This window comes from Salvelinus namaycush, chromosome 10, assembly GCF_016432855.1.
Source record: "Salvelinus namaycush isolate Seneca chromosome 10, SaNama_1.0, whole genome shotgun sequence".
Lineage (NCBI taxonomy): Eukaryota > Metazoa > Chordata > Actinopteri > Salmoniformes > Salmonidae > Salvelinus > Salvelinus namaycush.
Genome location: NC_052316.1, coordinates 30763779 through 30790254, shown reverse-complemented (window position 1 = coordinate 30790254; position 26476 = coordinate 30763779). Strand labels below are relative to the sequence as shown.

The 26476-nt window shown below is 43.0% G+C and overlaps 1 protein-coding gene across 2 annotated transcripts in view; it reads left to right on the top strand.

The window, feature by feature from the left end:
• The first annotated feature begins 10175 nt into the window (after nucleotides 1–10175).
• The window catches only part of gmds (GDP-mannose 4,6-dehydratase), a 234279-nt gene continuing 217978 nt past the window's right edge, over nucleotides 10176–26476 (top strand). For both annotated transcript variants that reach the window (XM_039001967.1, XM_039001966.1), the window contains exon 1: nucleotides 10176–10378. In XM_039001967.1, the coding sequence (XP_038857895.1) occupies nucleotides 10283–10378 (96 nt within the window). In that variant the 5' untranslated portion in view covers nucleotides 10176–10282. The remainder of the gene's footprint in view (nucleotides 10379–26476) is intronic.

Genomic DNA, 26476 nt, shown 5'->3' with positions numbered 1-26476 from the left:
TTTGACCGGAACCAATGGCACCCGATTCCCTATATAGTGCGCACTACTTAAATGTAGTGCACTTTATAGGTAATAGGGTGCCATTTTGGAGGCAGAAATGGTCTCATGTGATTTGTCTGTGCTGCAAAATAAATATCCCTACAGGGAGGATAACGATGAACCGAGTTAAATGAACAACAGTAGTCTTGAACTGTCAACTAACTTAATGCAAGCTACTTCTTTTCACCTGAGCGGACTATAAATGTACCTGAAAACAGTACATTTCACATTCACAGTGCTTGATAAGAAGCCTGAATTGAAGACCTTGGATTTTCTGAATAGAATGAGAATTGACAGGTGAAACACTGGGCTAAAAAAGCTTATCTGAACGATGTTAAGACAATGTTGACGCAGTCATCTGCTGTCCTTCAGATGTGTTCTGAATGTGTTGATCTAGATCGATAAAGCACTGTGTCAATATTGCCTTGCCTGGCCCTAACTGGCTAGTTTACGTCACTGACGGGACAGTTGCCCATGCTTAAGGCTGCCGGGAATGATTGGTAAGTCAGAGGGTTTGCCGAGAAGAGGTACGTCAGCCGGATTTACTAGGCCTATTGCAGAGGTTTATGAATCTGCGGCCGCATCTGGTACCACACACTGACAGGATTTGATCACCAGACACACCACACACACACACAAATGCACACGCACACAAGGACGTTTACTCAATTGGATTATTTTCAGTGCATTACTCTTCTTCTTAGAAGGGGGGTTGTAATGTTATACTCTATTGGTTTTCATTGGCCCATGTAGAGTAGGCCTGCATCCATACACAGTGTCTAAGAGCTAACTTTAGCTGCACACACATTTAAAAAAAAAAATGTATTTCACCTTTATTTAACCAGGTAGGCAAGTTGAGAACACGTTCTCATTTGCAACTGCGACCTGGCCAAGATAAAGCAAAGCAGTTCAACACATACAACAACACAGAGTTACACATGGAGTAAAACAAACATACAGTCAATAATACAGTAGAAGAATAAGTCTATATACAATGTGAGCAAGTGAGGTGAGATAAGGGAGGTGAAGGCAAAAAAAAGGCCATGGTGGCGAAGTAAATACAATATAGCAAGTAAAACACTGGAATGGTTGATTTGCAGTGGAAGAATGTGCAAAGTAGAGATATAAATAATGGGTGCTATCACATGCTGCTATCTCCTGTGAGATGACTGGCCATAGCTACACACTTGGCTGTCCTTTAGAGAATAGTCACTAATCAGAATAATCAGAAGTCTCCCAAGTGGCGCAGCGGTCTAAGGCACTGCATCTCAGTGCAAGAGATGTCACTACAGCCCCTGGTTCAAATCCAGGCTGTATCACATCAGGCCGTGATTGGGAGTCCCGTAGGGCGGTGCACAATTAGCCCAGCGTTGTTCGGGTCTGGCCAGGGTAGGCCGTCATTGTAAATAAGAATTTGGTCGTAACTGACTTGCCTAGTTAAAGAAAAAAATGGTGACATTGTCACAGCTACAGAATCACACAGTGTTTCAGATAATACAATAATCATCAGTGTCCTTGTACTTCCAGTCTGGTGTCAGTCACAACACCATGCACAAACAGAACCCTGGAAGTCATGTGTATTACAGAAAGTATAAAAATGTGCTATGCATTGTGTTAGTTGCGCTTAACTTTATTAATCTTAAATATTCCTGTGTGTGTGTGTGTGTGTGTGTGTGTGTGTGTGTGTTCACCAGCAGTTTTCATTCTCACTACAGGCCTCTGGAAGAAGAGATCAGTGGAGATCAATCTAAAACATCTGCTTCTGCTTAGAGAAACCCATTCTCTCCCTCTCACTCCCTCTGTCCTTCCCTCTCTCTCTCTCCCTCTGTCCTTCTCTCTCTCTCTCTCTCTCTCTCTCTCTCCCTCTCCCTCTGTCCTTCTCACTCTCCCTCTCCCTCCATCTGTCCTAATCTCTCTCTCTCTCTCTCCCTATGTCCTTCTCTCTCTCTCTCCCTCCCTCTCCCTCTCTCTCCCTCTCTCCCTCTCTCTCTCTCCCTCTGTCCTTCTCTCTCTCTCCCTCTCTCTCTCTCTCTGTCCCTCTCCCTATCTCTCCCTCTCTCTCTCCCTCTCTCTCCCTTTGTCCTCTCTCTCTCCCTCTCCCTCTCTCTCTCCCTCTCTCCCTGTCTTTACCTCTTTCCTCTCTCTCCCTCTCCCTCCCTCTCTCCTTCTCTCTCTCTCTCCCTCTCTCCTTCTCTCCCTCTCTCTCCCTTTCTTTCCCTCTCTCCCTCCCATCCCTCTCTCCCTCTCCCTCCCTCTCTCCTTCTCTCTCTCTCTCCCTCTCTCCCCCTCTCTCTCCCTCTCTCCTTCTCTCCCTCTCTCTCCCTCTCTCCCCTTCTTTCCCTCTCTCTCCCTCTCTCCCTCTCTCTCCTTCTTTCCCTCTCTATCCCTCTCTCTCTCTCTCCAGTCTTCAGTCTTCAGCTCATGGAACAATAACATACTGTTTGCTGTAAAAAAAAAAACATGTAACAATGAATTATAAATGTATTCATATTTCCCTGTGACACTGAACTTCAACTATGCTTTTACATGTACATTTACACACAGCATGGGAGCTGTATAACTTTATGTGCAGTTGAATGTACAGTATATGGATGCTATATGTGTACACAGGTATCTTTGTCTGCAAGCATATTTGGCTATGTGCATATACAATGAAATAGTATTCAATCTGTAAATAAATTACACATACGCATGTGTGTTTTCCAGCATATAATTCACTAACAGGGTGAACCGGATACTCGGCTGTCACTACAAGGATTCATTCATAATGGACCCTTCACACTAGCACACCCTCTCTCAGAGAAATGTGATGGTATACATCCTGTGTACATCCTTCTGCCACACACACATACACACACTCGCGCACGCACACAAGCGCGCATACACATACACATACAGGTTGGGTCTTTATTAGTCATCCTGGTTTTGTCTCAGTGACTGTGTTGGCTGTGAGGGGGGGGGGGGGGGGGGGGGGGTATATTTAAAAGCTTTTAAATAAATGAAATTATTTTTGTACTGTTTTTCTAACTAGAGTCCCATGTCTGTCAAACTGATAGGATCATAGTTGTGTGTAGAGGGCAGGAGGAGATGATGGAGGAAGGGAGGAGAGGAGGGAAGGAGAGGGGGAAAAGAGGGGAGAGGAAGGGAGGAAGGGAGGAGAGGAGGGGAAGGGAGGAGAGGAGAGGAAGGGAGTGGTGAGCGTCTGGTGTTGGGATGGCGTCAATAATCGTTGTCCAAATGTTCTACTCTCTCCATGCCATAATGGACTAAGAGATTTTCTGTCCAGGCATTATTTTGGGGAAAGCGTCCCGGGAAAGTCAGATCTCAGATCTGTCTTTAAGAAGAATTTCAGAAGATGCAATATAGATGTGACCTCAGCAGAAAATTATGAAATTGTTCCAGAACTTGGCCCAGGCCTACTGGGTTTCATTCAGCCCCAATAACATGAACATACTTGATTTCCAACCCATCATCCCTCCAAATCGGTCACTCAAATAGTAAGGAAAAGTAACGAATTGTGTGTCATAACATACAGCAAAGTTGGTACCACACGATAGGCCAAGGTTACTTGTTTACAAAGTGTTTTGTCAAAAAAGAAAGAAATATATGAGGGTTTGTGGTCGGCATGCCGATTCATTCATTTGTTTTTTGTGTGTTTTTTCTCTCTCCATTTGGCACCAAACCGTGGGTTTCCACTAATTACCACAGCCACAAAGTCAAAATGGTCTATATCATCAAAATGCTGTTGTCACGTTCTGACCCTAGTTCTTGTGTTATTTCTTTGTTTTAGTTGGTCAGGACGTGAGTTGGGTGGGTTATCTATGTTTTGTGTTTCTATGTTGGGTTTTTCATTTGGCCTAATATGGTTCTCAATCAGAGGCAGGTGTTAGTCATTGTCTCTGATTGGGAACCATATTTAGGTAGCCTGTTTTCTGTTGTGTTTTGTGGGTGGGTATTTCCTGTTTAGTGTTTTTGTGTTTCACCTTTCGGGACTGTTCGTTTGTCGGTTTATTGTTTTGTTTTCAGTGTTCAGTTTTATTATTAAAACATTATGGACACATACGACGCTGCATCTTGGTCCTCTTCTTCTCCTCCAGACGACGAACGTTACAGCTGTTTGTTCTTCATTTAAGGTTAGGGCTAAGCATAAGGTCAGCGATGTGGTTAAGGTTAGGTTCAAAATGACATTTTAAGAGAAATTTGAGAAATAGGCAGGGTTTATGACTTTGTGGCTGTGGTAACTAGTGACAACCCAAAACTTACAGCTCCACATGATCTATGGCGGTTTCCATTCAAAGTTACAACTACACTGAGTGTACAAAAAATTAGGAACACCTCCCTACTATTGAGTTGCCCCTTTTGCCCTCAAAACAGCCACAATTCGTGCGGCATGGACTCTACAAGGTGTCAAAAGCATTCCACAGGGATGCTGGCCCATGTTCACGCCAATGCTTCCCACAGATATGTCAAGTTGGCTGGATGTCCTTTGGGTGGTGGACCACTCTTGATACACACAGGAAACTGTTGAGCGGGGAAAACCCAGTAGAGTTCCAGTTATTGTACACTCAGTGTATATGATCATGTTTAATATTTAGTGTGCTTCTTAAAGCAAGAGTATAAACACCTAAATGGCATGTATGATACATGATAACCATACATAATGACTACTCGTTATTGCTAATTGATTTTACATAGTGGTAACCACAATTGGTCACCATATAAAAGGGCGTGTGTGTGAACACTTGCAATATCTTTCAACATGAAGCAGGACAGGCAGCAAGGGAGAGGAAGAAATCAAAGGGCTTGTAGACAAGGGGCCCCGTCAAAGAGGTCGGCATGGGCCCCGTCAAAGAAGTCAAAGAGGTGGGCATGGGCCCCGTCAAAGAGTTGGACATTAGAGAGATGGCGGCAGACGGCAGAGAACTGTTGTGTCTAATGAAGTCCGGGCCATCATCGTTGACCATGTGGTAAACAGAGGCCTTACCATGGCAGAGGCTGCCAGACTAGTTCACCCCAGTCTAGAAAGATCAACTGTCAATTCAATCATGAGAACATTTCACCAAGAAAACTGGTGAGTCTGCACTATGCATTACCATTACATTTACAGTAAATTACATATTGTAATGCATGTAAATTCACAAAACATAGTAAAGTACAGTAAGATGGCGCCGAAGAGGATGGCTGACATTTTACATGCTCCTATCCAACTGTGCTATTTTGCTAGTTTGTTTTGCGTTGTTTGCAACTTATTTTGTAACTTATTTTGTACATAATCTTGCTGCTACCGTCTCTTATGGCCGAAAATAACTTCTAGACATCAGAACAGCGATTACTCACCACGAACTGGAAGAAGGATTTTCCTTTAACGAGTCCGACGAGAAGGATATACTGCTTTCCTGGGAACAGGCCCAAATCCCCGTCATTTGCGTGAAGAAAAGACAGAGAAAAAGGGGGCGCAGGTCGGGCTGCCTTATGAGAATCTGTAGGCGAGTGAGTAAACTCCCACTGCCATCCGTTCTACTGGATAACATGCAATCATTGGAAAATAAAATTGATGACCTACGATTACAATTATCCTACCAACGAGACATTAACAACTGTAATGTTTTATGTTTCACCGAGTCGTGGCTGAACGACGACACGGATAATATAGAGGTGGCGGGATTTTCCATGCACCAGCAGAACAGAGAAGAAGCTACGTCTAGTAAGACGAGGGGTGGGTTGTGTGTCTATTTGTCAATAACAGCTGGTGCGCGATGTCTAATATTAAAGAAGTCTCGAGGTATTGCTCGCCTAAGGTAGAGTACATTATGATAAGTTGTAGACCACACTATCTACCAAGAGTTCTCATCTATATTATTTGTAGCCGTCTATTCACTATCACAGACCAATGCTGGCACTAAGACCGCTCTCAACCAGCTGTATAAGGCCATAAGCAAACAAGAAAATGCTCATCCAGAAGCAGTGATCCTAGTTGCCGGGGACTTTAATGCAGGCAAACTTAAATCAGTTTTACCTCATTTTTACCAGCATGTCACATGTGCAACCAGAGGGGGAAAAAACTCTAGACCACCTTTACTCCACACACAGAGACGCATACAAAGCTCTCCCTAGCCCTCCATTTGGCAAATCTGACCATAATTATATCCTCCTGATTCCTGCTTACAAGCAAACACTCAAGAAGGAAGTACCAGTGACTCACTCAATGCGGAAGTGGTCAGATGACACGGGCGCTACACTACAGGACTGTTTTGCTAGCACAGACTGGAATATGTTCCGGGACTCATCCAATGGCATTGAGGATTATGCCACCTCAGTCATCTGCTTCATCAATAAGTGCATCGACGACATTGTCCCCACAGTGACTGTACGTACATATCCCAACCAGAAGCCATGAATTACAGGCAACCTCCGCATCGAGCTAAAGGCTAGAGCTGCCGCTTTCAAGGAGTGGGACACTAATCTGGCCGCTTATAAGAAATCCCGCTATGCCCTCAGACGAACCATCAAACAAGCAAAGCGTCAATACAGGATTAAGATTGAATCCTACTACACCGACTCTGACACTCGTTGGATGTGGCAGGGCTTGAAAACTATTACTGACTACAAAGGGAAACCCAGACGCGAGCTGCCCAGTGACGCGAGCCTACTAGACAAATAAATAAAATATATATTTTATTATTTTCAAATGTTTCCTTTTTCTCCCCAATTTCGTGGTATCCAATTGGTAGTTACAGTCTTGTCTCATCGCTGCAACTCCCGTACGAACTCGGGAGAGGCGAAGGTCGAGAGCGTCCTCCGAAACATTTCATTTTTATTGTTGGACATCAAAGACAACAGCAAATCAGATCCAAGTAATTTTAATTTCGGAAATCTGTTTCAAAATATTCCCACGCAAAGTAGAGAGACATATATACAAAAGTATGTGGACAACCCATCAAATAAGTGGATTCGGCTATTTCAACAACATCCGTTGCTGACTGGTGAATACAATCGAGCACACAGCCATGCAATCTCCATCAACAAACATTTGCAGTAGAATGGCCTTACTGAGGACCTCAGTGACTTTCAACGTGGCACCGTTTTAGGATGCCACCTTTCCAAAAAGTCAGTTCATCAAATTTCTGCCCTGCTAGAGCTGCCCGGGTCAACTGTAAGTGCTGTTATTGTGAATATTGGAAACGTCTAAGAGCAGCAACGGCTCAGACGCAAAGTGGTAGGCCACATAAGCTCTGAAGCGCATAGCACGTAAAAAAACATCAGTCCTCGGTTGCAGTTTGGAACTACAGAGTTCCAAACTGCCTCTGGAAGAAACATCAGCACAATAACTGTTAGTTGGGAGCTTCATGAAATTGTTTTCCATGGCTAAGCAGCCACACACAAGCCTAAGATCACCATGTGCAATGCCAAGCATTGGCTGGAGTGGTGTAATGCTCGCCGCCATTGGACTCTGAAGAAGTGGAAACACGTGTGACGCTTCACCATCTGGCAGTCCAACGGACGAATCTGGGTTTGGTGGATGCCAGGAGAATGCTACTTGCCCCAATGCATAGTGCCAACTGTACAGTTTGGTGGAGGAGGAATAATGGTCTGGGGCTGTTTTTCATGGTTCGGGCTAGGCCCCTTAGTTCCAGTGAAGGGAAAACTTAACGCTACAGCATACAATGACATTCTAGGCAATTCTGTATTTCCAACTTTGTGGCAACATTTCGGGGAAGGCCCTTTCCTGTTTCAGTATGACAATTCCCCCATGCACAAATCGAGGTCCCTACAGAAATGGTTTGTTGAGATCGGTGTGGAAGAACTTGACTGGCCTGCACAAATCCCTGACCTCAACCCCATTGAAAACCTTTGTGATGAATTAGAGCGCAGACTGCGAGACGGCCTAATCGCCCAACATCAGTGCTCAACCTCACTAATGTTCTTGTGGCTAAATGGAAGCAAGTCCCCGCAGCAATGTTCCAACATCTAGTAGTGGAAAGAAGAGTGGAGGCTGTTATAGCAGCAAAGGGGGGACCAACTCCATATTAATGCCCATGATTTTGGAATGAGATGTTGGACCAGCAGGTGTCCACATACTTTAGAATGTAAAATTTTGTAGGTGCTTTGTTTGCATATTTTGTTAGTTTGTTTGAGTTTGATAGGCCCAGTATTGGTTGCCTTTGGTTGTTTGGTTTGTCTACTGTGTTGGAGAGAGTACATTGGTTAGTTTCCAGGCCCCTGCCCAGCCTGGAAACTCTTGCTCTACTTGCTGTTGGGACATCGGTCTGAGGAGGTGAGTACAATCGGCTGTGTACCTCAGTGGGAGATTTGGATAGGGTAGTGAAACTTCCTACCCGGAGCTATAGCCTTTTTCCCCTGATAGGCTTAGCGACGTGTTTCATTTTGGAATATGTTGGGCATGGATAATGTTTGTTATTTTTGTGTGGTGTCTGTGGACTGAGCAGTTGTCTCGGGGGCACATCCGTGGCTTGGTGGAATCTGACAGCGTGCTGGGGGGTTTATTTCCTTGCCAGCGGGCTACAGTGGTAAATACCCACCGCAAATCCGCACGAAGACTAGGGTTGAGTTATTGTAGGTTTTGGGGAAACTCCTTTTCTCATCTCTCTTCTGTGGTGCCCAGTGTGATTGTCATTTCTCTGGTTGTGGTCTGGTGTGCTCAGCAGAGGGGAAGAGCGAGATAAATATATATATATATTTTATTGTGACTATGGCGTCTTATGTAGATTAGTTCATTCGCTTTCCATCAGAGGATCTGTTAGAATGATGTACTGCTGTTGAAGATCGTTGAACATTATGATTGAAATGAGTGAAATTCTGTTACATTGGGAAGTGACTATGACTCGTTGGGAAGTGACTATGAATTGTTGGAAGTGACTATGAATCGTTGGGAGATGTTGTAAAAATTAGGAAGGACCCTGAGATGTTATTTTTGTTGGAGTTTGTAGCTGATGTGGTCTCTTGTGTGCCCTGTTCCTGAATGTTTACGTGATTGACCATTGTTTGGTATTGTCATGTTCTATCTTTCCTGTCTGTTCCCTCCTGGTCTTGTGTTCTTCTTTTCTCTTAAACGTTGCTTCCTGTGCGCAAAGGTTGCTGAGGTCCAGGGAGGAGGAGGTTGGCTGGAGCAAGTGGAAGTGTGAACACGTAACCCCTCATCAATTTGGGAAGCAGAGGCTGGGTCAATTTGGGAGGCAGAGGCTGTGTCAATTTGGGAGGCAGAGGCTGTGTCAATTTGGGAGGCAGAGGCTGGGTCAATTTGGGAGGCAGAGGCTGTGTCAATTTGGGAGGCAGAGGCTGTGTCAATTTGGGACGCAGAGGCTGTGTCAATTCAATTTGGGACGCAGAGGCTGATACGTTGTTCCGGGGTCCATGTTGGTCCCCGGTTTAATGGGGGGGGGGGGGCATATTCTCTCTTTGCTCTTGTCTCCTTATTAGGATGCCGGTGGGCGGACTTGGGAGGGTCGTCATCTACATGGGAAACACCTGGGCCCGGGTGTGTCCCAGGATAAATAGACCTCTTCCACATTCATTGGGGAAACTCTCTCCATGCAGACACCTTCATAGATTTTGTTGTGGTATTTTTGTGGCCTGTTGGTTGTTTGCTTTAGCACCTTTCAACACCCTGCATTATCACATTTATGCAAGCAAAACACTCACTTACACACCATTGTTAATTGCATTTAGGTTACCTTAGTTAATAAATATATTTTGTTATTCCTTATCTCCATGTTGTCTCCCTTTTGTTACGGGCTTTGAGCCGGTTCGTGACATGTGATCATAAACAAATGTAAGCAAGGTTTGAAATTATTATGTTTTAGTCAAATATATCTGTTTGGGCTTCTTACAGTACATTTTTAGTCTACAAATTATTTGTAATTATCTTCAGGCCCCCTGACCATCTACCCAAGAAAAAAATCGGCCCGCGACTGAATCTAGTTGATGATCCCTGCTTTATGCAATCGTCAGTGTTTTAGTCATGTTGGACTACTGTAACTAGTCGGCGCTGTCCAAAGTAAGCACGGGAAACCCCAGACCGAATATCTTCTCTTCTGCCTGAAGATTCCTCTGCTCCGACGCTACTTGCCATCTGTCGATTGGCTGTCCTGCAGGGACTTCCTGGCACGTCACATGTTGTAGTTACAGATGGTCCTGTGCTTGTAGTGTCTACCGTACAACCACACAACTGCTCATCAGAACAGCAAGTCAGCAGGTTTAATACTTTGAAACACTACGCGCAAAAATGGCCCAATGCACGGAACCGTCTACCAGCACCGGGGGGAACGGAGAGCTGAAAAAGCCGAGGAAGGTCGCTGTTATCACGGGCATCACTGGACAGGTAAACGCAGTCTCCAGATATGAATGGAAAGAGGATGTATGGACAGGGAGCCTATATGAACACCTTTAACGTTCGATAAATAATAATAAATACCAGCTGTAACTATTATGTTTGTTTTGCAGTAGCCTGCGTACTGTTTGATAGACATTGGTATGATTTGACTAACAGACAGTGGTTTTGTGAGGAGAGCGATGGATGCAGCATAGTTATCTCACTCGTCTAACGTTACATTCATATGTGTCAGGTGCACTGGCGCACCACAGCTGGTTACATAAGTTTCCCACACGAACGATGTGTTCTTATGAATAAATATAATTATTATAGTAACCAGCTGTGGTGCGCCAGTGCACCTTACACATTATGCACAGTCATGATACAGAAGTAAAGCAGGGCGTCAAACCAGGAAGTCGAAAGAGAATATTCCCCCAGACAGACACGATTCACCCGGATCCATGGCTAGTTATTCATTGCTGGTCTAATTTTACTTTCATAATTGACACTGATACACATGCCCTACGAATAGAGAATGTAGTGTGATACAGGCCACACTCAGCTGCGTTCACACTGCACTTGACGTAGCCCAGGGCTAACAGCCTCCTTAGCCCTGCATGTTTCAAGGGTGTTATAATATAAGCTACCAGAACCACCGGTGTTAGTTTGAATTTACTGAAAGGTTCATGAATAGAATCTATGATGGTGATGATAATGATGCAGGTAATGATTACTCAATTTATGTATTTGTTATCAATGTTTCTTGCATCTCAGATGCTCAGCCCACATGACTTGATAAGACACTGGCTACATGTTTTTAGTCATTCTGAAGTATAGTTGTAGAAAGGTAGTAGGGATATATATATATATATATATATATATATTTTAGACAGTATGCCTATAACTGCCTCACATGGGCTGGAGGCACCATGTTGACTGGCTGGGAGAAGAATCCACTACAAAATGGTGAAGGATCTGATTTGTTTGCCACATCACAGCAGGAACTAAAGCAGTCTGTGTTTGCAAACAAATAGGATACTGCTGGGCTGAGTGTCAACCCAAAGATCTAGTGTCCCCTGACTTAGCCAGCAGATAAGATCAAGTGACACATGGAGATCCTGTTGGTTCTGAGGAAAGAGAGGAAAGGAGGGAGTGAAAGGGAAATATCAGCTCTGATGTCACTCCTTCTTGCCCTGCCCGTGTGTCCAAAGTCCAGAGTTTCCCAAGAGCAGGGGAGCAGATAGAAAAACCCCACCCTCTCTTTTATCAGATGACTAAGTACACTGAAGAAGAGTGTATGTGTATGACGAGTGTACATGCCTGTCTTCTATAGGCCTAATTCTATACACGTCACTGAACAGTAGTGTCACACCCTTGTAGGGAGACAAGACAAGTCTAACTTCATAAATGGTAGTAGTTTGCACCACATACTGTGTAGAGGATTACCGTCTCAGGGTAGGCCTATACCATTGTACATGCGTTGGAGTTAATTCACGCTGAACTGACTGTACCTGTTTAGCAGCACGTGCCTCCTTTATCAAGGTCTATACCTGGGCTAGGTAAGTTTGACAGGTCTGGTATGCTGTGACGTTAGAGGTTAATGCCAGGCTATGGCAATGACACCAGACATTTCACATAGCCTATTTGTTGTATCCCTAAACTGGCACACCTGATTCAATTAGTCATCTAGGCTTATCATCAAGCCCATTACGAATTGAGTTAGGTGTGCCAGTGTAGGGCTACAACAAATAATGTATTGTGGTTCCCTGATCTAGGGTTAACATGGCCAGTGGCTCTCAAACCTCTCCTCGGGGACATCCAGACATTTCACCATTTTGTTGTAGCCCTGAACTACCTCACCCGAGTCACCTAGTCAAGGGCTTGATGATTAGTTGACGAGTTTAATCAGTTGTGCTAGCTCTGGAATAGATTAAATACTGTACATGGAATGGCTGGGTGTCCCCAATGAGAGGTTTGAGAGCCACTGGCCAATATAATTACAAGCCAGTCAGTCAAGTCCTGGTTGATTGAGAAATATCTACCAGACACGCAACAACGTCCTGTTTGCTCTGTTTACTCTTCTTTGTCTTTGCAATGGTTCTTGATGTGGCTCACACATGAATGAAACTAAGGGCTGGGAGGGCCAGTGTAGTGCATTATTACAAACTGGTTTGACTGGTACCACTGGTCTATTAGGGTGTTTTCACATGGTTCTCTTTCATTATAACCGATCTCTGTCCTCTTTAAAGGGAACTCTGGGGTAAAAACAAAGCAAAAGAACTCGGTTGCCTTTGTATTCACATTGCCCTTGCCTTTGAATGAGGACTATTTTGCCATTTCACTTCACCTATTTTATGGTTAGAATCCTCTTAGCATTCACATTGCAATGTTTAGAAAGAAATCAATAACTTTTTCCAATATTCACTCAATGGACTCTGGGTTTTTACAAAGTGCAGGACAAGCCATTCCATCAGATCATCTTATTGGGAAGCTAGATATACCTGCTTACATTTTGGAAGCTAAAATATTGCATATAGTTAAAAGATGATACATAATAATATTTTTTACATTTTATTTTAGCCTTTATTTAACAAGGCAAGTCAGTTAAGAACAAATTCTTATTTACAATGACGGCCTACGAAAAGGCCTCCTGCGGGGACTGGGATAATACATACATACATACATACATACATACATACATACATACAGTTTAAGTCGGAAGTTTACATACATTTAGGTTGGAGTCATTCAAACTTGTTTTTCAACCACTCCACAAATTTCTTGTTAACAAACTATAGTTTTGGCACGTCGGTTAGGACATCTACTTTGTGCATGACATGTCATTTTTCCAACAATCGTTTACAGACAGATTATTTCACTTATAATTCACTGTATCACAATTCCAGTGGGTCAGAAGTTTACATACACTAAGTTGACTGTGCCTTTAAACAGCTTGGAAAATTCCAGAAAATGATGTCATAGCCTATCAGAAGCTTCTAAAGCCAATTTACATAATTTGAGTCAATTGTAGGTGTACCTGTGGATGTATTTCAAGGCCTACCTTCAAACTCAGTGCCTCTTTGCTTGACATCATGGGAAAATCAAAAGAAATCAGCCAAGACCTCCACGGTCCAAATTTGTAGACCACCACGGGTCTGGTTCATCCTTGGGAGCAATTTCCAAATGCCTGAAGGTGCCACGCGTACTGCTGTTTGTACAGATGAACAAGTATAAACACTAGAGGTCGACCGATTTGTGATTTTTCAATGCCGATACCGATTATTGGAGGACCAAAAAAAGCCGATACCGATTAATTGGCTGATTTTAAAAATGTATTTGTAATAATGACAATTACAACAATACTGAATGAACACTTATTTTTAACTTAATATAATACATCAATAAAATCAATTTAGCCTCAAATAAATAATGAAACATGTTCAATTTGGTTTAAATAATGCAAAAACAAAGTGTTGGAGAAGAAAGTAAAAGTGCAATATGTGCTATGTAAGAAAGCTAACGTTTCAGTTCCTTGCTCAGAACATGAGAACATATGATAGCTGGTGGTTCCTTTTAACATGAGTCTTCAATATTCCCAGGTAAGAAGTTTTAGGTTATAGGAATTATAGGACTATTTCCCTCTATACCATTTGTATTTCATTAACCTTTGACTATTGGATGTTCTTATAGGAACTTTAGTATTGCAAGTGTAACAGTATAGCTTCCGTCCCTCTCCTCGCTCCTCCCTGGGCTCGAACCAGCAACACAACGACAACAGCCACCATCGAAGCAGAGTTACCCATGCAGAGCAAGGGGAACAACTACTAGAAGGCTCAGAGCGAGTGACGTTTGAAACGCTATTAGCGCGCGCTAACTAGCTAGTCATTTCACTTCGGTTACACCAGCCTCATCTCGGGAGTTGATAGGCTTGAAGTAATAAACAGCGCAATGCTTGACGCACAACGAAGAGCTGCTGGCAAAACGCACGAAAGTGCTGTTTGAATGAATGTTTACGCGCCTGCTTCTACCTACCACCGCTCAGTCAGATACTTAGATACTTGTATGCTCAGTCAGATTATATGCAACGCAGGACACGCTAGATAATATCTAGTAATATCATCAACCATGTGTAGTTAACTAGTGGTTATGATTGATTGTTTTTTATAAGATAAGTTTAATGCTAGCTAGCAACTTACCTTTGCTTTCTGCATTTGCGTAACAGGCATTCTTCTTGTGGAGTGCAAAGAGAGAGAGACAGGTTGTTATTACGTTGGACTAGTTAACTGTAAGGTTGCAAGATTGGATCCCCCGAGCTGACAAGGTGAACATCTGTCGTTCTGCCCCTGAACAAGGCAGTTAACCCACCGTTCCTAGGCCGTCATTGAAAATAAGAATGTGTTCTTAACTGACTTGCCTAGTTAAATAAAGGTATTAAAAAATATATTTAAAAAATCGGCAAATCGGCGCCCAAAAATACCGATTTCCGATTGTTATGAAAACTTGAAATCGGCCCTAATTAATCGGCCATTCCGATTAATCGGTCGACCTCTAATAAACACCATGGGACCACGCAGCCTTCATACCGCTCATGAAGGATATGCGTTCTGTCTCCTAGAGATGAATTTACTTTGGTGCAAAAAAGTTGGAAGTTTACATACACCTTAGGCAAATACATTTAATCTCAGTTTTTCACAATTCCTGACATTTAATCCTAGTAAAAATTCCCTGTCTTAGGTCAGTTAGGATCACCACTTTATTTTAAGAATGTGAAATGTCAGAATAATAGTAGAGTGATTTATTTCAGCTTTTATTTCTTTCATCACATTCCCAGTGGGTCAGAAGTTTACATACACTCAATTAGTATTTGGTAGCATTGCCTTTAAATTGTTTAACTTGGGTCAAACATTTCGGGTAGCCTTCCACAAGCTCCCCACAATAAGCTGGATGAATTTTTGCCCATTCCTCCTGACAAAGCTGGTGTAATTGAGTCAGGTTTGTAGGCCTCCTTGCTCGCACATGCTTTTTCAGTTCTGCCCACAAATCTTCTATAGGATTGAGGTCAGGGCTTTGTGATGGCCACTCCAATACCTTGACTTTGTTGTCCTTAAGCCATTTTGCCACAACTTTGGAAGTATGCTTGGGGTCATTGTCCATTTGGAAGACCCATTTGCAACCAAGCTTAAACTTCCTGACTGATGTCTTGAGATGTTGCTTCAAAATATCCACATAATTTTTCTTCCTCATGATGTCAACTATTTTGTGAAGTGCACCAGTCCCTCCTGCAGCAAAGCACCCCCACAACATGATGCTGCCACCCCTGTGCTTCATGGTTGGGATGGTGTTCTTCGGCTTGCAAGCCTCCCCCTTTTTCCTCCAGATATAACAATGGTCATTATGGCCAAACAGTTCTATCTCTGTTTCCTCAGACCAGAGGACATTTCTCCAAAAGTACAATCTTTGTCCCCATGTGCAGTTGCAAACTGTAGTCTGGATTTTTTGTGGAGGTTTTGGAGCAGTGGCTTCTTCCTTGCTGAGCGCCTTTCAGGTTATGTCGATAAAGGACTCATTTTACTGTGGATATATATACTTTTGTACCTGATTCCTGCCGCATCTTCACAAGGTCCTTTTACTGTTGTTCTGGGATTGATTTGCACTTTTCGCACCAAAGTACATTAATCTCTAGGAGACAGAACGCCTTCTCCTTCCTGAGCGGTATGATGGCTGCGTGGTCCCATGGTGTTTATACTTGCATACCATTGTTTGTACAGATGAACGTGGTACCTTCAGGCGTTTGGAAATTGCTCCCAATGATGAACCAGACTTGTGGAGGTCTACATTTTTTTTTCTGAGATCTTGGCTGTTTTCTTTTGATTTCCCCATCATATCAAGCAAATAGGCACTGTTTGAAGGTAGGCCTTGAAATACATCCACAGGTACACCTCCAATTGACTCATGATGTAAATTAGCCTATCAGAAGCTTCTTAAGCCATGACATCATTTTCTGGAATTTTCCAAGCTGTTTAAAGGCACAGTCAACTTAGTGTATGTCATCTTCTGACCCACTGGAATTGTCATACAGTGAAATAATCTGTCTGTAAACAATTGTTGGAAAAATTATTTGTGTCATGCACATAGATGTCCTAACCGACTTGCCAAAAGTATAGTTTGTTAACAAGAAATTTGTGCAGTGGTTGAAAAATGAGTTTTAATGACTCCAACATAAGTGTATGTAAACTTCCGACATCAACTGTATGCCTTCCACTTCCATAAGACCCACTAATAGTTACAACTATTTTGATAAAATCATTTATCTGCATTTTTGTTGTTGCAATAGTCACTTATCTGGCTTTCATGTCGGTCTATAAAAATGCACTTTTTGTTTACAAATGTAACCAGAACCATTCATAATGCACATTCACTAATAATGTAGCAGGCGTGATAGAAAATCAACACCGATCTCATAAACTATCTCTCAAGCACAAGCCCATGTGCTAGTGTGTAGCCAGCTAATATTTATATTTCAAGTTTGGCAACTTGGATCTAGGAATAATTTCACAAGCTCTGCATTCAGCTAAGAAGGTAAAACAGTTGAATTGTTATGAACACAACCTTCTGTCTGTCTCCAACTGTTTGAACAGCATGCTAGCCTGTCCACTTTGTTCACATGTTGAAATCAAGTGGCATACCTTTTTTTCTCAGAATGACAACGAATTGCCAGTTCCTTATAATTGTTTTATGCTTATTAAACATTTATAAAACACAGTCATCCAAACGGCTACTATAACAATCTTTATTTGACCAAAATGCTGCTAGCGATACGTGGTACCATAATGCACGTGCGACAAACTGGGCATTATTTTCCAGAATGAATGTTCATTGGTATATCTGTTTTAGTAGTGTCGGCTCTGTTCGAATTGTGAGTAGTTGAAACAAACAGGGTATGGTTTGAAAGGTTAACTTGTCCTCTTTACAGTAAACTAATGTCTCCATGTGTTTCGGTGTCCATATGACAGATTCTGTTGGACTAAACCTCAGAGAGGAAGAAGTGATCTCATCTTTGTTGTTGTGAGTTTTAGGGGGAGGGGCTTGAAAGAGACCAAGTGAGAGGTTTCTATCCAAAATGAGCCCAATCATTCTGATTGTGACGTCATGTTTAAAACATTTTTTTCACAGCGTCAACATTTTCCAGTCAGTAATTGCACGCGCGTCTGTGTGGATGGCTGAGCTCATGCAGATTTTTCTCTCACACCCCCTCGACCTTGATTTAGCTAGCTAACTAGCATAATTACATTACTAAGCTGCTCCAGAATGTACTACGCCAGGACATGGACATCGATTCTATCGTAGTCCATGTGGGTTTTAATGGCATTATGAAGGGCAGCTCTGAACAGTTGAAACTTTTGAGACAGGCTGCATTGAGACAATGACTTATCAATGACCCAAGCCCAGCTCATTGAATCCCTACCATTGTGTCGCTGAGTTCTCATAATGCTTCAGCAAATGTACATTATACCAGGGGCGTTGGTAGACACAATGTAAGTAACCTAATTTATGTCCCTCTGACTACCCTGAATGCCTCTGCTGATCCTACAACTATTGTATGCAGCAATCATGTGCCTATGAACCAGATATGTTTTTAGCACTGAGGCGTGTGCCCTAGTGCAGGGTGAGTTGCACACAGTGGACTTCCTACTAACTTAAATAACATGAGAATATCTGCTACGCTTCCCAGTAAAGCAATGAAAACAAGCAAGCATCCCATAAAAATGCTCAAAATAGCCCCTGTTAACATATGTAGCTTAAGACCAAGGTTCATAAAATGTATAACTTTCTAGTAACAGATGACATTCATATACTGAAACTCACTTAGACAATACCTTTGATACAGTGGTAGCAATACAAGTTTATAACATTTACAGAAATGCAAGTGGTGGAGGTGTTGTTGTTTATATTTACAACCACATTCCTGTAAAGATTAGAGGATCTCATGTTTTTAAAAACTGTTGAAGTAATATGACTACAGGTTCATCTGCCTCACCTAAAGCCCATTCTTGTGGGAAGCTGCAATAGACCACCAAGTGCTGACAGTCAGTTTCTGGGTAACGTGTGAAATGCTTGATAATGTATGTGATATCAACAGAGAAGTATTCTTTTCTGGGTGATTTAAATATTGACTGGCGTTCATCAAGCTGTTCCAAAGGCTGGGCCTAGTAAGTATGAGGTCATACAATATGTTTTGTAGTGATTCCTATGTTGTTGATGTGAGGAACATTTGTTGGTCCATGGCGTATAATGAGGAGCAAGCAGAAGTTGCACTTGACACATTTATGAAATTGCTTATCCCAGTTACTAATAAGCATGCACCCATTTAAGAAAATGACTGTAAAAACTGTTAAATCCATGTGGATTGATGAAGAATTAAAAAATGGAATGGTTGAGAGGGATGAGGCAAAAGGATTGGCAAATGTACTGCAAATTGAGAAATCATTTAACTAAACTGAATAAAAAGGAGAAACTACACTATGAAACAAAGATTATTGACATAAACATTATAGTAAAAAGCTTTGGAACACCTTCAATAACATTTTGGGAAAAATAGGCAAACTCAGCTCCATCATTCATTGAAACAAATGGCTCATTCATCACAAAACTACTTTAATGATTTTTTCATTGGCAAGATTAGCAAACTTAGGCATGACATGCCAGCAACAAATGCTGACACTACACATCCAACTATAACTGATCAAATTATGAAAGACAAGCATTGTAATTTTGAATTCTGTAAAGTGAGTGTGGAAGAAGTGATAGACAACAATAATCTTATCAACAATGACAAGCCACGGGTCTGACAACTTGGATGGACAATTACTGAGGATAATAGCGTACGATATTGCCACTCCTATTTTCCATATCTTCAATTTAAGCCTACTAGAAAGTGTGTGCCCTCAGGCCTGGAGGGAAGCGAGTCATTCCGCTACCTAAGAATAGTAAAAGCCCGCTTTACTGGCTCAAATAGACAAGCAATCAACCTGTTACCATTTGGGAGAAATTTTACAGCATGATGTCACAACACAATCAGAACGATTGGGATCTATTTCACACTGGGAAGATTTTTACATGACACACAGCACAGAAGGAGCGAACGAGACGAGACCAAAAAGACATGAGAACAAGCGTACAAAAATGCTCATAAAATGAAAAATACAACAAAAAAATATTCTGCGATACAGGTATTTGGTGTATCACGCAAAGACATGAATTAGAATTAATCAAATTAATTATATATATCGCCCAGCCCTAACACACACACACACACACAGAGAGAGAAAGTTTATTTTAGGGGTCGGAATTGTCAAGGACCTAAGAATACGATATTATCACAATACTTATTTGCCGATATGTATTGCGATTCGACACTGATTTTATTGCGATTCGATGTTACAATAAAATTGCTCACCATATGTCTGCTGCAGAGGGACAGGGGAGCTATGATCAGTCATGGAAATAAGTGCTGAAAACAAATTGGCTCCCTATTTAAAAAGAAGATGGAGAACATGCTATGATGGAAAAATACTATGATGGAAAAATACTGTAGTTTTGGTGCAGGTACAGCAAATGACTAGTGATCCATTTATTAAAGTGTCCAGTGATTGGGTCTCAATACAGTATATAGATGTGATATGAGTAATGTAAGATAAGTAACATTATTAAAGTGATCCTTTTATTTAAGTGTCCAGTGATTGGGTCTCAGTGTAGGCAGCAGCCTCACTGAGTTAGTGATTGATATTTAACAGTCTGATGGCCTTGAGATAGAAGCTGTTTTTCAATCTCTCGGTCCCAGCTTTGATGCACCTGTACTGACCTCGCCTTCTGGATGATAGCGGTGTGAACAGGCAGTGGCTCAGGTGGTTGTTGTCCTTGATGATCTATTTGGCCTTCCTGTGACATCAGGTGCTGTAGGTGTCATGGAGGGCAGGTAGTTTGCCCCTGCTGATGCGTTGTGCAGACCGCACCACCCTCTGGAGAGCCTTGCGGTTGAGGGCGGTGCAGTTGCCGTACCAGGCTGTGATACAGCCCGACAGGATGCTCTCCATTGTGCATCTGTAAAAGTTTGTCAGGGTTTTGCGTGACAGGCCAAATTTCTTCAGCCTCTTGAGGTTGAAGAGGCGCTGTTGCGCCTTCTTCACCACACTGTCTGTGTGGGTGGACTGTTTCAGTTTGTCTGTGATGTGTACGCCCAGGAACTTGGTGTGCTTCGGGGCAGTAGTCATTTAGTTCAGTTATCTTTGCCTTCTTGGGTACAGGAACAATGGTAGCCATCTTGAAGCGGGGGGATAACAGACTGGGATAGGGAGCGATTTTAAATATGTCTGTAAACACACCAGCCAGCTGGTCTGTGCATGCTCTGAGGATGCGGCTTGGGATGCAGTCTGGGACAACAGCCATGCGAGGGTTAACACGTTCAAGTGTTTTACTCACGTCAGCCACTGAGAAGGAGAGGGGGAGGGCTCAGTCTTTGTTAGCGATCCACGACAGTGGCACTGTATTATCCTCAAAGCGGGCAAAGAAGGTGTTGAGTTTGTCTGGAAGCATGACGTCTGTATCTGTGATGTGGCTGTTTTTGCAGTCCATGATGTCCTGTAGACCCTGCCACATAAGTCTTGTGTCTGAGCCATTGAATTGCGACTCCACCTTATCCCTGTACCGGCATTTTGCTTGTTTGATTGCCTTGCGGAGCGAATAACTACACTGTTTATATTCAGCCATCCCGATGTGTACCTGTATTGTTTTCTTCTTCCCCATCCCTAGTTTATTAGTATTGTACCTGAGCCAGTTGTCTTTCTGCAGGGAGAGTGTCGTTTGTCAGCCAGCACACAGCAGTATAATCTGTCTTGTAATGTGTGGTGCTCCACAGTGCTCCATGCCAGTCCTCCTAGGTCAGCTCTCCTCTGTGTTTGTTGTTTTTTGGCTGGGGTCATCCAGTATGGCTACGGATTCTCATCACTCCATTTTAACAAGGGGAGGATACCTACCTACCGCACACATACTCCACACCTGGTCAGTCTGAAGGGACTGGGAGAGCAGGTCTACTAATCTCAAAACCAAATATAAGATTGCTAGAGGACAATGCGTGTTCTCTCAACCTAAGCAGGCGTACAAAGGTTTTTCTAAGTATGTATGTACACTCACCGGCCCGTTTATTAGGTACACCCATCTAGTACCTGGCTGAACCCTCCTTTGCCTCCAGAACAGTCTGAATTCTTCTGGGAATTCTACAAGGGTTCAAACGTTCCACAAGGATGTTGGTCCATGCTGACGTGATGGCATCACGCAGTTACTGGAGATTGGACGGCGGTACATTCATGCTGTGACCAGCCCGTTCTTTCTCATCCTTAAGATGCTCTATAGGGTTGAGGTCTGGGGACTGACCAGGCCACTCGACTAAACTGAACTCACTGTCATGTTCCAGGTGATGTTTTTCCACTCCTCGATTGTCCAGTGTTGGTGATTATGTTCCCACTGGAGCCACTTCTTCTTGTTTTTAGCTGGTAGGAGTGGAACCTGTTGTGGTCGTCTGCTGCAATAGCCCATCCGTGACAAGGATCGACGAGTTGTGCGTTCCGAAATGCCATTCTACGCACCACTGTTGTACTGCTCCTTTATTTGTCTGTATGTGGCCTGCCTGTTAGCTTGCACGATTCTTGCCATTTTCCTTCAAGTTGTTTTCGCCCACAGGACTGCCACTGACTGGATGTTTATTTGTTGCACCATTCTCAGTAAACCCTAGACACTGTCATGTGTGAAAAGCCCAGAAGGGCAGCTGTTTCTGAGATACTGGATCGCACTGACGATCATACCATGCACAGTCACTTAGGTCACTCGTTTTGCCCATTCTAACATTCAATCGAACAGTAATTGGATGCCTTTCTGTCTGCTTTACAGTGTAAAACATTATGAACACTTTCCATGACAGACTGACCAGGTGACAGCTATGATCCCATATTAATGTCATGTTAAATCCACTTCAATCAGTGTAGATGAAGCGGAGGAGACGGGTTGAAGAATCATTTTTAAGCCTTGAGACAATTGAGACATGGATTGTTGATATGTGCCATTCAGAGGGTGAATGGACAAGACAAAAGATTTAAGTACCTTTGAACGGGATATGGTAGTGATGTCAGGCGCACCGGTTTGAGTGTGTCAAGAACTGCAACGGTGCTGAGTTTCACGCTCAAGGAAAAAAGGGGGGTGCAACTCAATGTTAGGAAGGTGTTGCTAATGTTTTGTAGTCTCGGTGTATAACAAGTCACGGCCACAAACTGTCTAGTGAGTGTATGTTTATTAATCTTAAATATTCCAGTTGCAGTGTGTGTGTGGACTTCATAACTGCAATTATGAAAGAACACCATAAGGATGAGTTATGCATGCACTAGGGGTTGACCAATTAATCGCAATGGCCGATTTTTAATTAGGGCTGATTTTAAAGTTTTCATAACAATCGGAAATCGGTATTTTTGGACACCAATTTGGCCGATATAAAAATAAAAAATTGTACACCTTTATTTAACTAGGCAAGTCAGTTAAGAACGCATTCTTATTTTCAATGACGGCCTAGGAACGGTGGGTTAACTGCCTTGTTCAGGAGTAGAACGACAGATTTTTACCTTGTCAGCTCGGGGATTCAATCTTGCAACCTTACAGTTAACTAGTCCAACGCTCTAACCACCTGATTACATTGCACTCCACGAGGAGCCTGCCTGTTACGCAAATGCAGTAAGAAGCCAAGGTAAGTTGCTAGCTAGCTTTAAACGTATCTTATAAAAAACAATCAATCAATCATAATCACTAGTTAACTACACATGGTTGATGATATTACTAGTTTATCTAGCGTGCCCTGCGTTGCATACAATCGATGCGGTGCGCATTCGCGAAAAAGGACTGTCGTTGCTCCAACGTGTACCTAACCATATACATCAATGCCTTTCTTAAAATCAATACACACGTATATATTTTTAAACCTGCATATTTAGTTAATATTGCCTGCTAACATGCATTTCTTTTAACTAGGAAAAATGGTGTGACTTCTCTTGCAACAGAGTCAGGGTATATGCAGCAGTTTGGGCCGCCTAGCTCATTGCAAACTGTGTGAAGACTATTTCTTCCGAACAAAGACAGCCAACTTCGCCAAACGGGGGATGATTTAACAAAAGCGCATTTGCGAAAAAAGCACAATCGTTGCACGACTGTACCTAACCATAAACATCAATGCCTTTCTTAAAATCAATACACAGAAGTATATATTTTTAAACATGCATATTTAGCTAAAAGAAATCCAGGTTAGCAGGCAATATTAACCAGGTGAAATTGTGTCGCTTCTCTTGCGTTCATTGCACGCAGAGTCAGGGTATATGCAACAGTTTGGGCCACCTGGCTCGTTGTGAACTAATTTGCTAGAATTTTACGTAATTATGACATAACATTGAAAGTTGTGCAATGTAACAGGAATATTTAGACTTATGGATGCCACCCGTTAGATAAAATACGGAACGGTTCCATATTTCACTGAAAGAATAAACATTTTGTTTTCGAGATGATAGTTTCCCGATTCGACCATATTAATGACGTAAGGCTCGTATTTCTGTGTGTTATTATGTTATAGTTAAGTCTATGATTTGATAGAGCAGTCTGACTAAGTGATGGTAGGCACCAGCAGGCTCGTAAGCATTCATTCAAACAGCACTTTCGTGCGTTTTACCAGCAGCTCGCCGCTGTTCTTCAAGCATTGCGCTGTTTATGACTTCAAGCCTATCAACTCCCGAGATTAGGCTGGTGTAACCGATGTGAAATGGCTAGCTAGTTAGCGGGGTGTGCGATAATAGCGTTTCAAACGTCACTCGCTCTGAGACTTGGAGTAGTTGTTCCCCTTGCTCTGCATGGGTAAAGCTGCTTTGAGGGTGGCTGTTGTCGATGTGTTCCTGGTTCGAGCCCAGGTAGGGGCGAGGAGAGGGACGGAAGCTATACTGTTACACTGGCAATATTAAAGTGCCTATAAGAACATCCAATAGTCAAAGGTATATGAAATACAAATCGTATAGAGAGAAATATTCCTATAATAACTACAACCTAAAACTTCTTACCTGGGAATATTGAAGACTCATGTTAAAAGGAACCACCAGCTTTCATATGTTCTCATGTTCTGCGCAAGGAACTTAAACGTTAGCTTTCTTACATGGCACATATTGCACTTTTATTTTCTTCTTATTTATTATTTAAACCAAAATTGAACATGTTTCATTATTTATTTGAGGCTAAATTGATTTTATTGATGTATTATATTAAGTTAAAATATGTGTTCATTCAGTATTGTTGTAATTGTCATTATTACAAATAAATTGTTTTTTAAAAATCGGCCAATTAATCGGTATCGGCTTTTTTTGGGTCCTCCAATAATCGGTATCGGCGTTGAAAAATCATAATCGGTCGACCTCTAGCATGCACTTGACTTGCAGTGGAATTCCAACTATTACTGACCTTTGCTGCAGACAGACGTTAGTAGAGGTGTCCAAAGTGTTATTTTCTTCCTCCCTATGAGTGACTAGCCTATGTCTGAATAAACCCTGTGTGTGTGTGTGTGTGTGTGTGTGTGTGTGTGTGTGTGTGTGTGTGTGTGTGTGTGTGTGTGTGTGAGAGTGTGTGTCACCTGATATAATTGAATCATCAACACACGTGCATTAGCTCAAACCAGTCAGGCAGCAGAACTGTGCCCAGACCCTAACTCTGTGTGTGACTCCAGACTCCAGAAAACCAGTTCCATTTATGACCTAGACCCACATCCTGTTATTCACTACTAAAATGTCAACATCTATTTTTTTCATCACCTCTTTTTTTTTCTCTCTCTCACTTGCTTTTTATGTGCCCAGTCAGGACACAGTGGAGCCTGTGTGAGGTAGAGAGAGGAAGATGTGGGCTCAGTTTTGAGCTAACTGAGTCACTGCTTGTTTTCTGAACTTTCCCCTCTATCTCTCCTCCCTCTATCTCTCCTCCCTCTATCTCTCCTCCCTCTATCTCTCTTTCTTCCTCCCCCTCAAAAGGTAGACCTTAGATGCCAACCCATTCCATAGTGCCAGGGTGCTGGACTGGGGGCAGTGCCCAATGTATCCATTCTACCCTACACCACCCTGGTCTTCTGTGTGGCTTAGTGAGTGGAGTGAAGGGGTGGTGTATGTGGGTTGGTGAGTGGGGTGAAGGGGTGGTGGATGTGGCTTAGAGAGTGGAGTGAAGGGGTGGTGTATGTGGGGTGAAGGGGTGGTGGATGTGGCTTAGAGAGTGGAGTGAAGGGGTGGTGGATGTGGCTTAGAGAGTGGAGTGAAGGGGTGGTGGGTGGATGTGGCTTAGTGAGTGGAGTGAAGGGGTGGTGGATGTATGTGGGTTGGTGAGTGGGGTGAAGGGGTGGTGGATGTATGTGGGTTAGAGAGTGGAGTGAAGGGGTGGTGGATGTATGTGGGTTGGTGAGTGGAGTGAAGGGGTGGTGGATGTGGCTTAGAGAGTGGAGTGAAGGGGTGGTGGATGTGGCTTAGAGTGGAGTGAAGGGGTGGTGGATGTGGCTTAGAGAGTGGAGTGAAGGGGTGGTGGGTGGATGTGGCTTAGTGAGTGGAGTGAAGGGGTGGTGGATGTATGTGGGTTGGTGAGTGGGGTGAAGGGGTGGTGGATGTATGTGGGTTAGAGAGTGGAGTGAAGGGGTGGTGGATGTATGTGGGTTGGTGAGTGGAGTGAAGGGGTGGTGGATGTGGCTTAGAGAGTGGAGTGAAGGGGTGGTGGATGTATGTGGGTTGGTGAGTGGAGTGAAGGGGTGGTGGATGTGGCTTAGAGAGTGGAGTGAAGGGGTGGTGGATGTGGCTTAGTGAGTGGAGTGAAGGGCTGGTGGATGTATGTGGGTTGGTGAGTGGGGTGAAGGGGTGGTGGATGTAGCTTAGTGAAGGGGTGGTGGATGTAGCTTAGTGAGTGGAGTGAAGGGGTGGTGGATGTATGTGGGTTGGTGAGTGGAGTGAAGGGGTGGTGGATGTAGCTTAGTGAAGGGGTGGTGGATGTATGTGGGTTGGTGAGTGG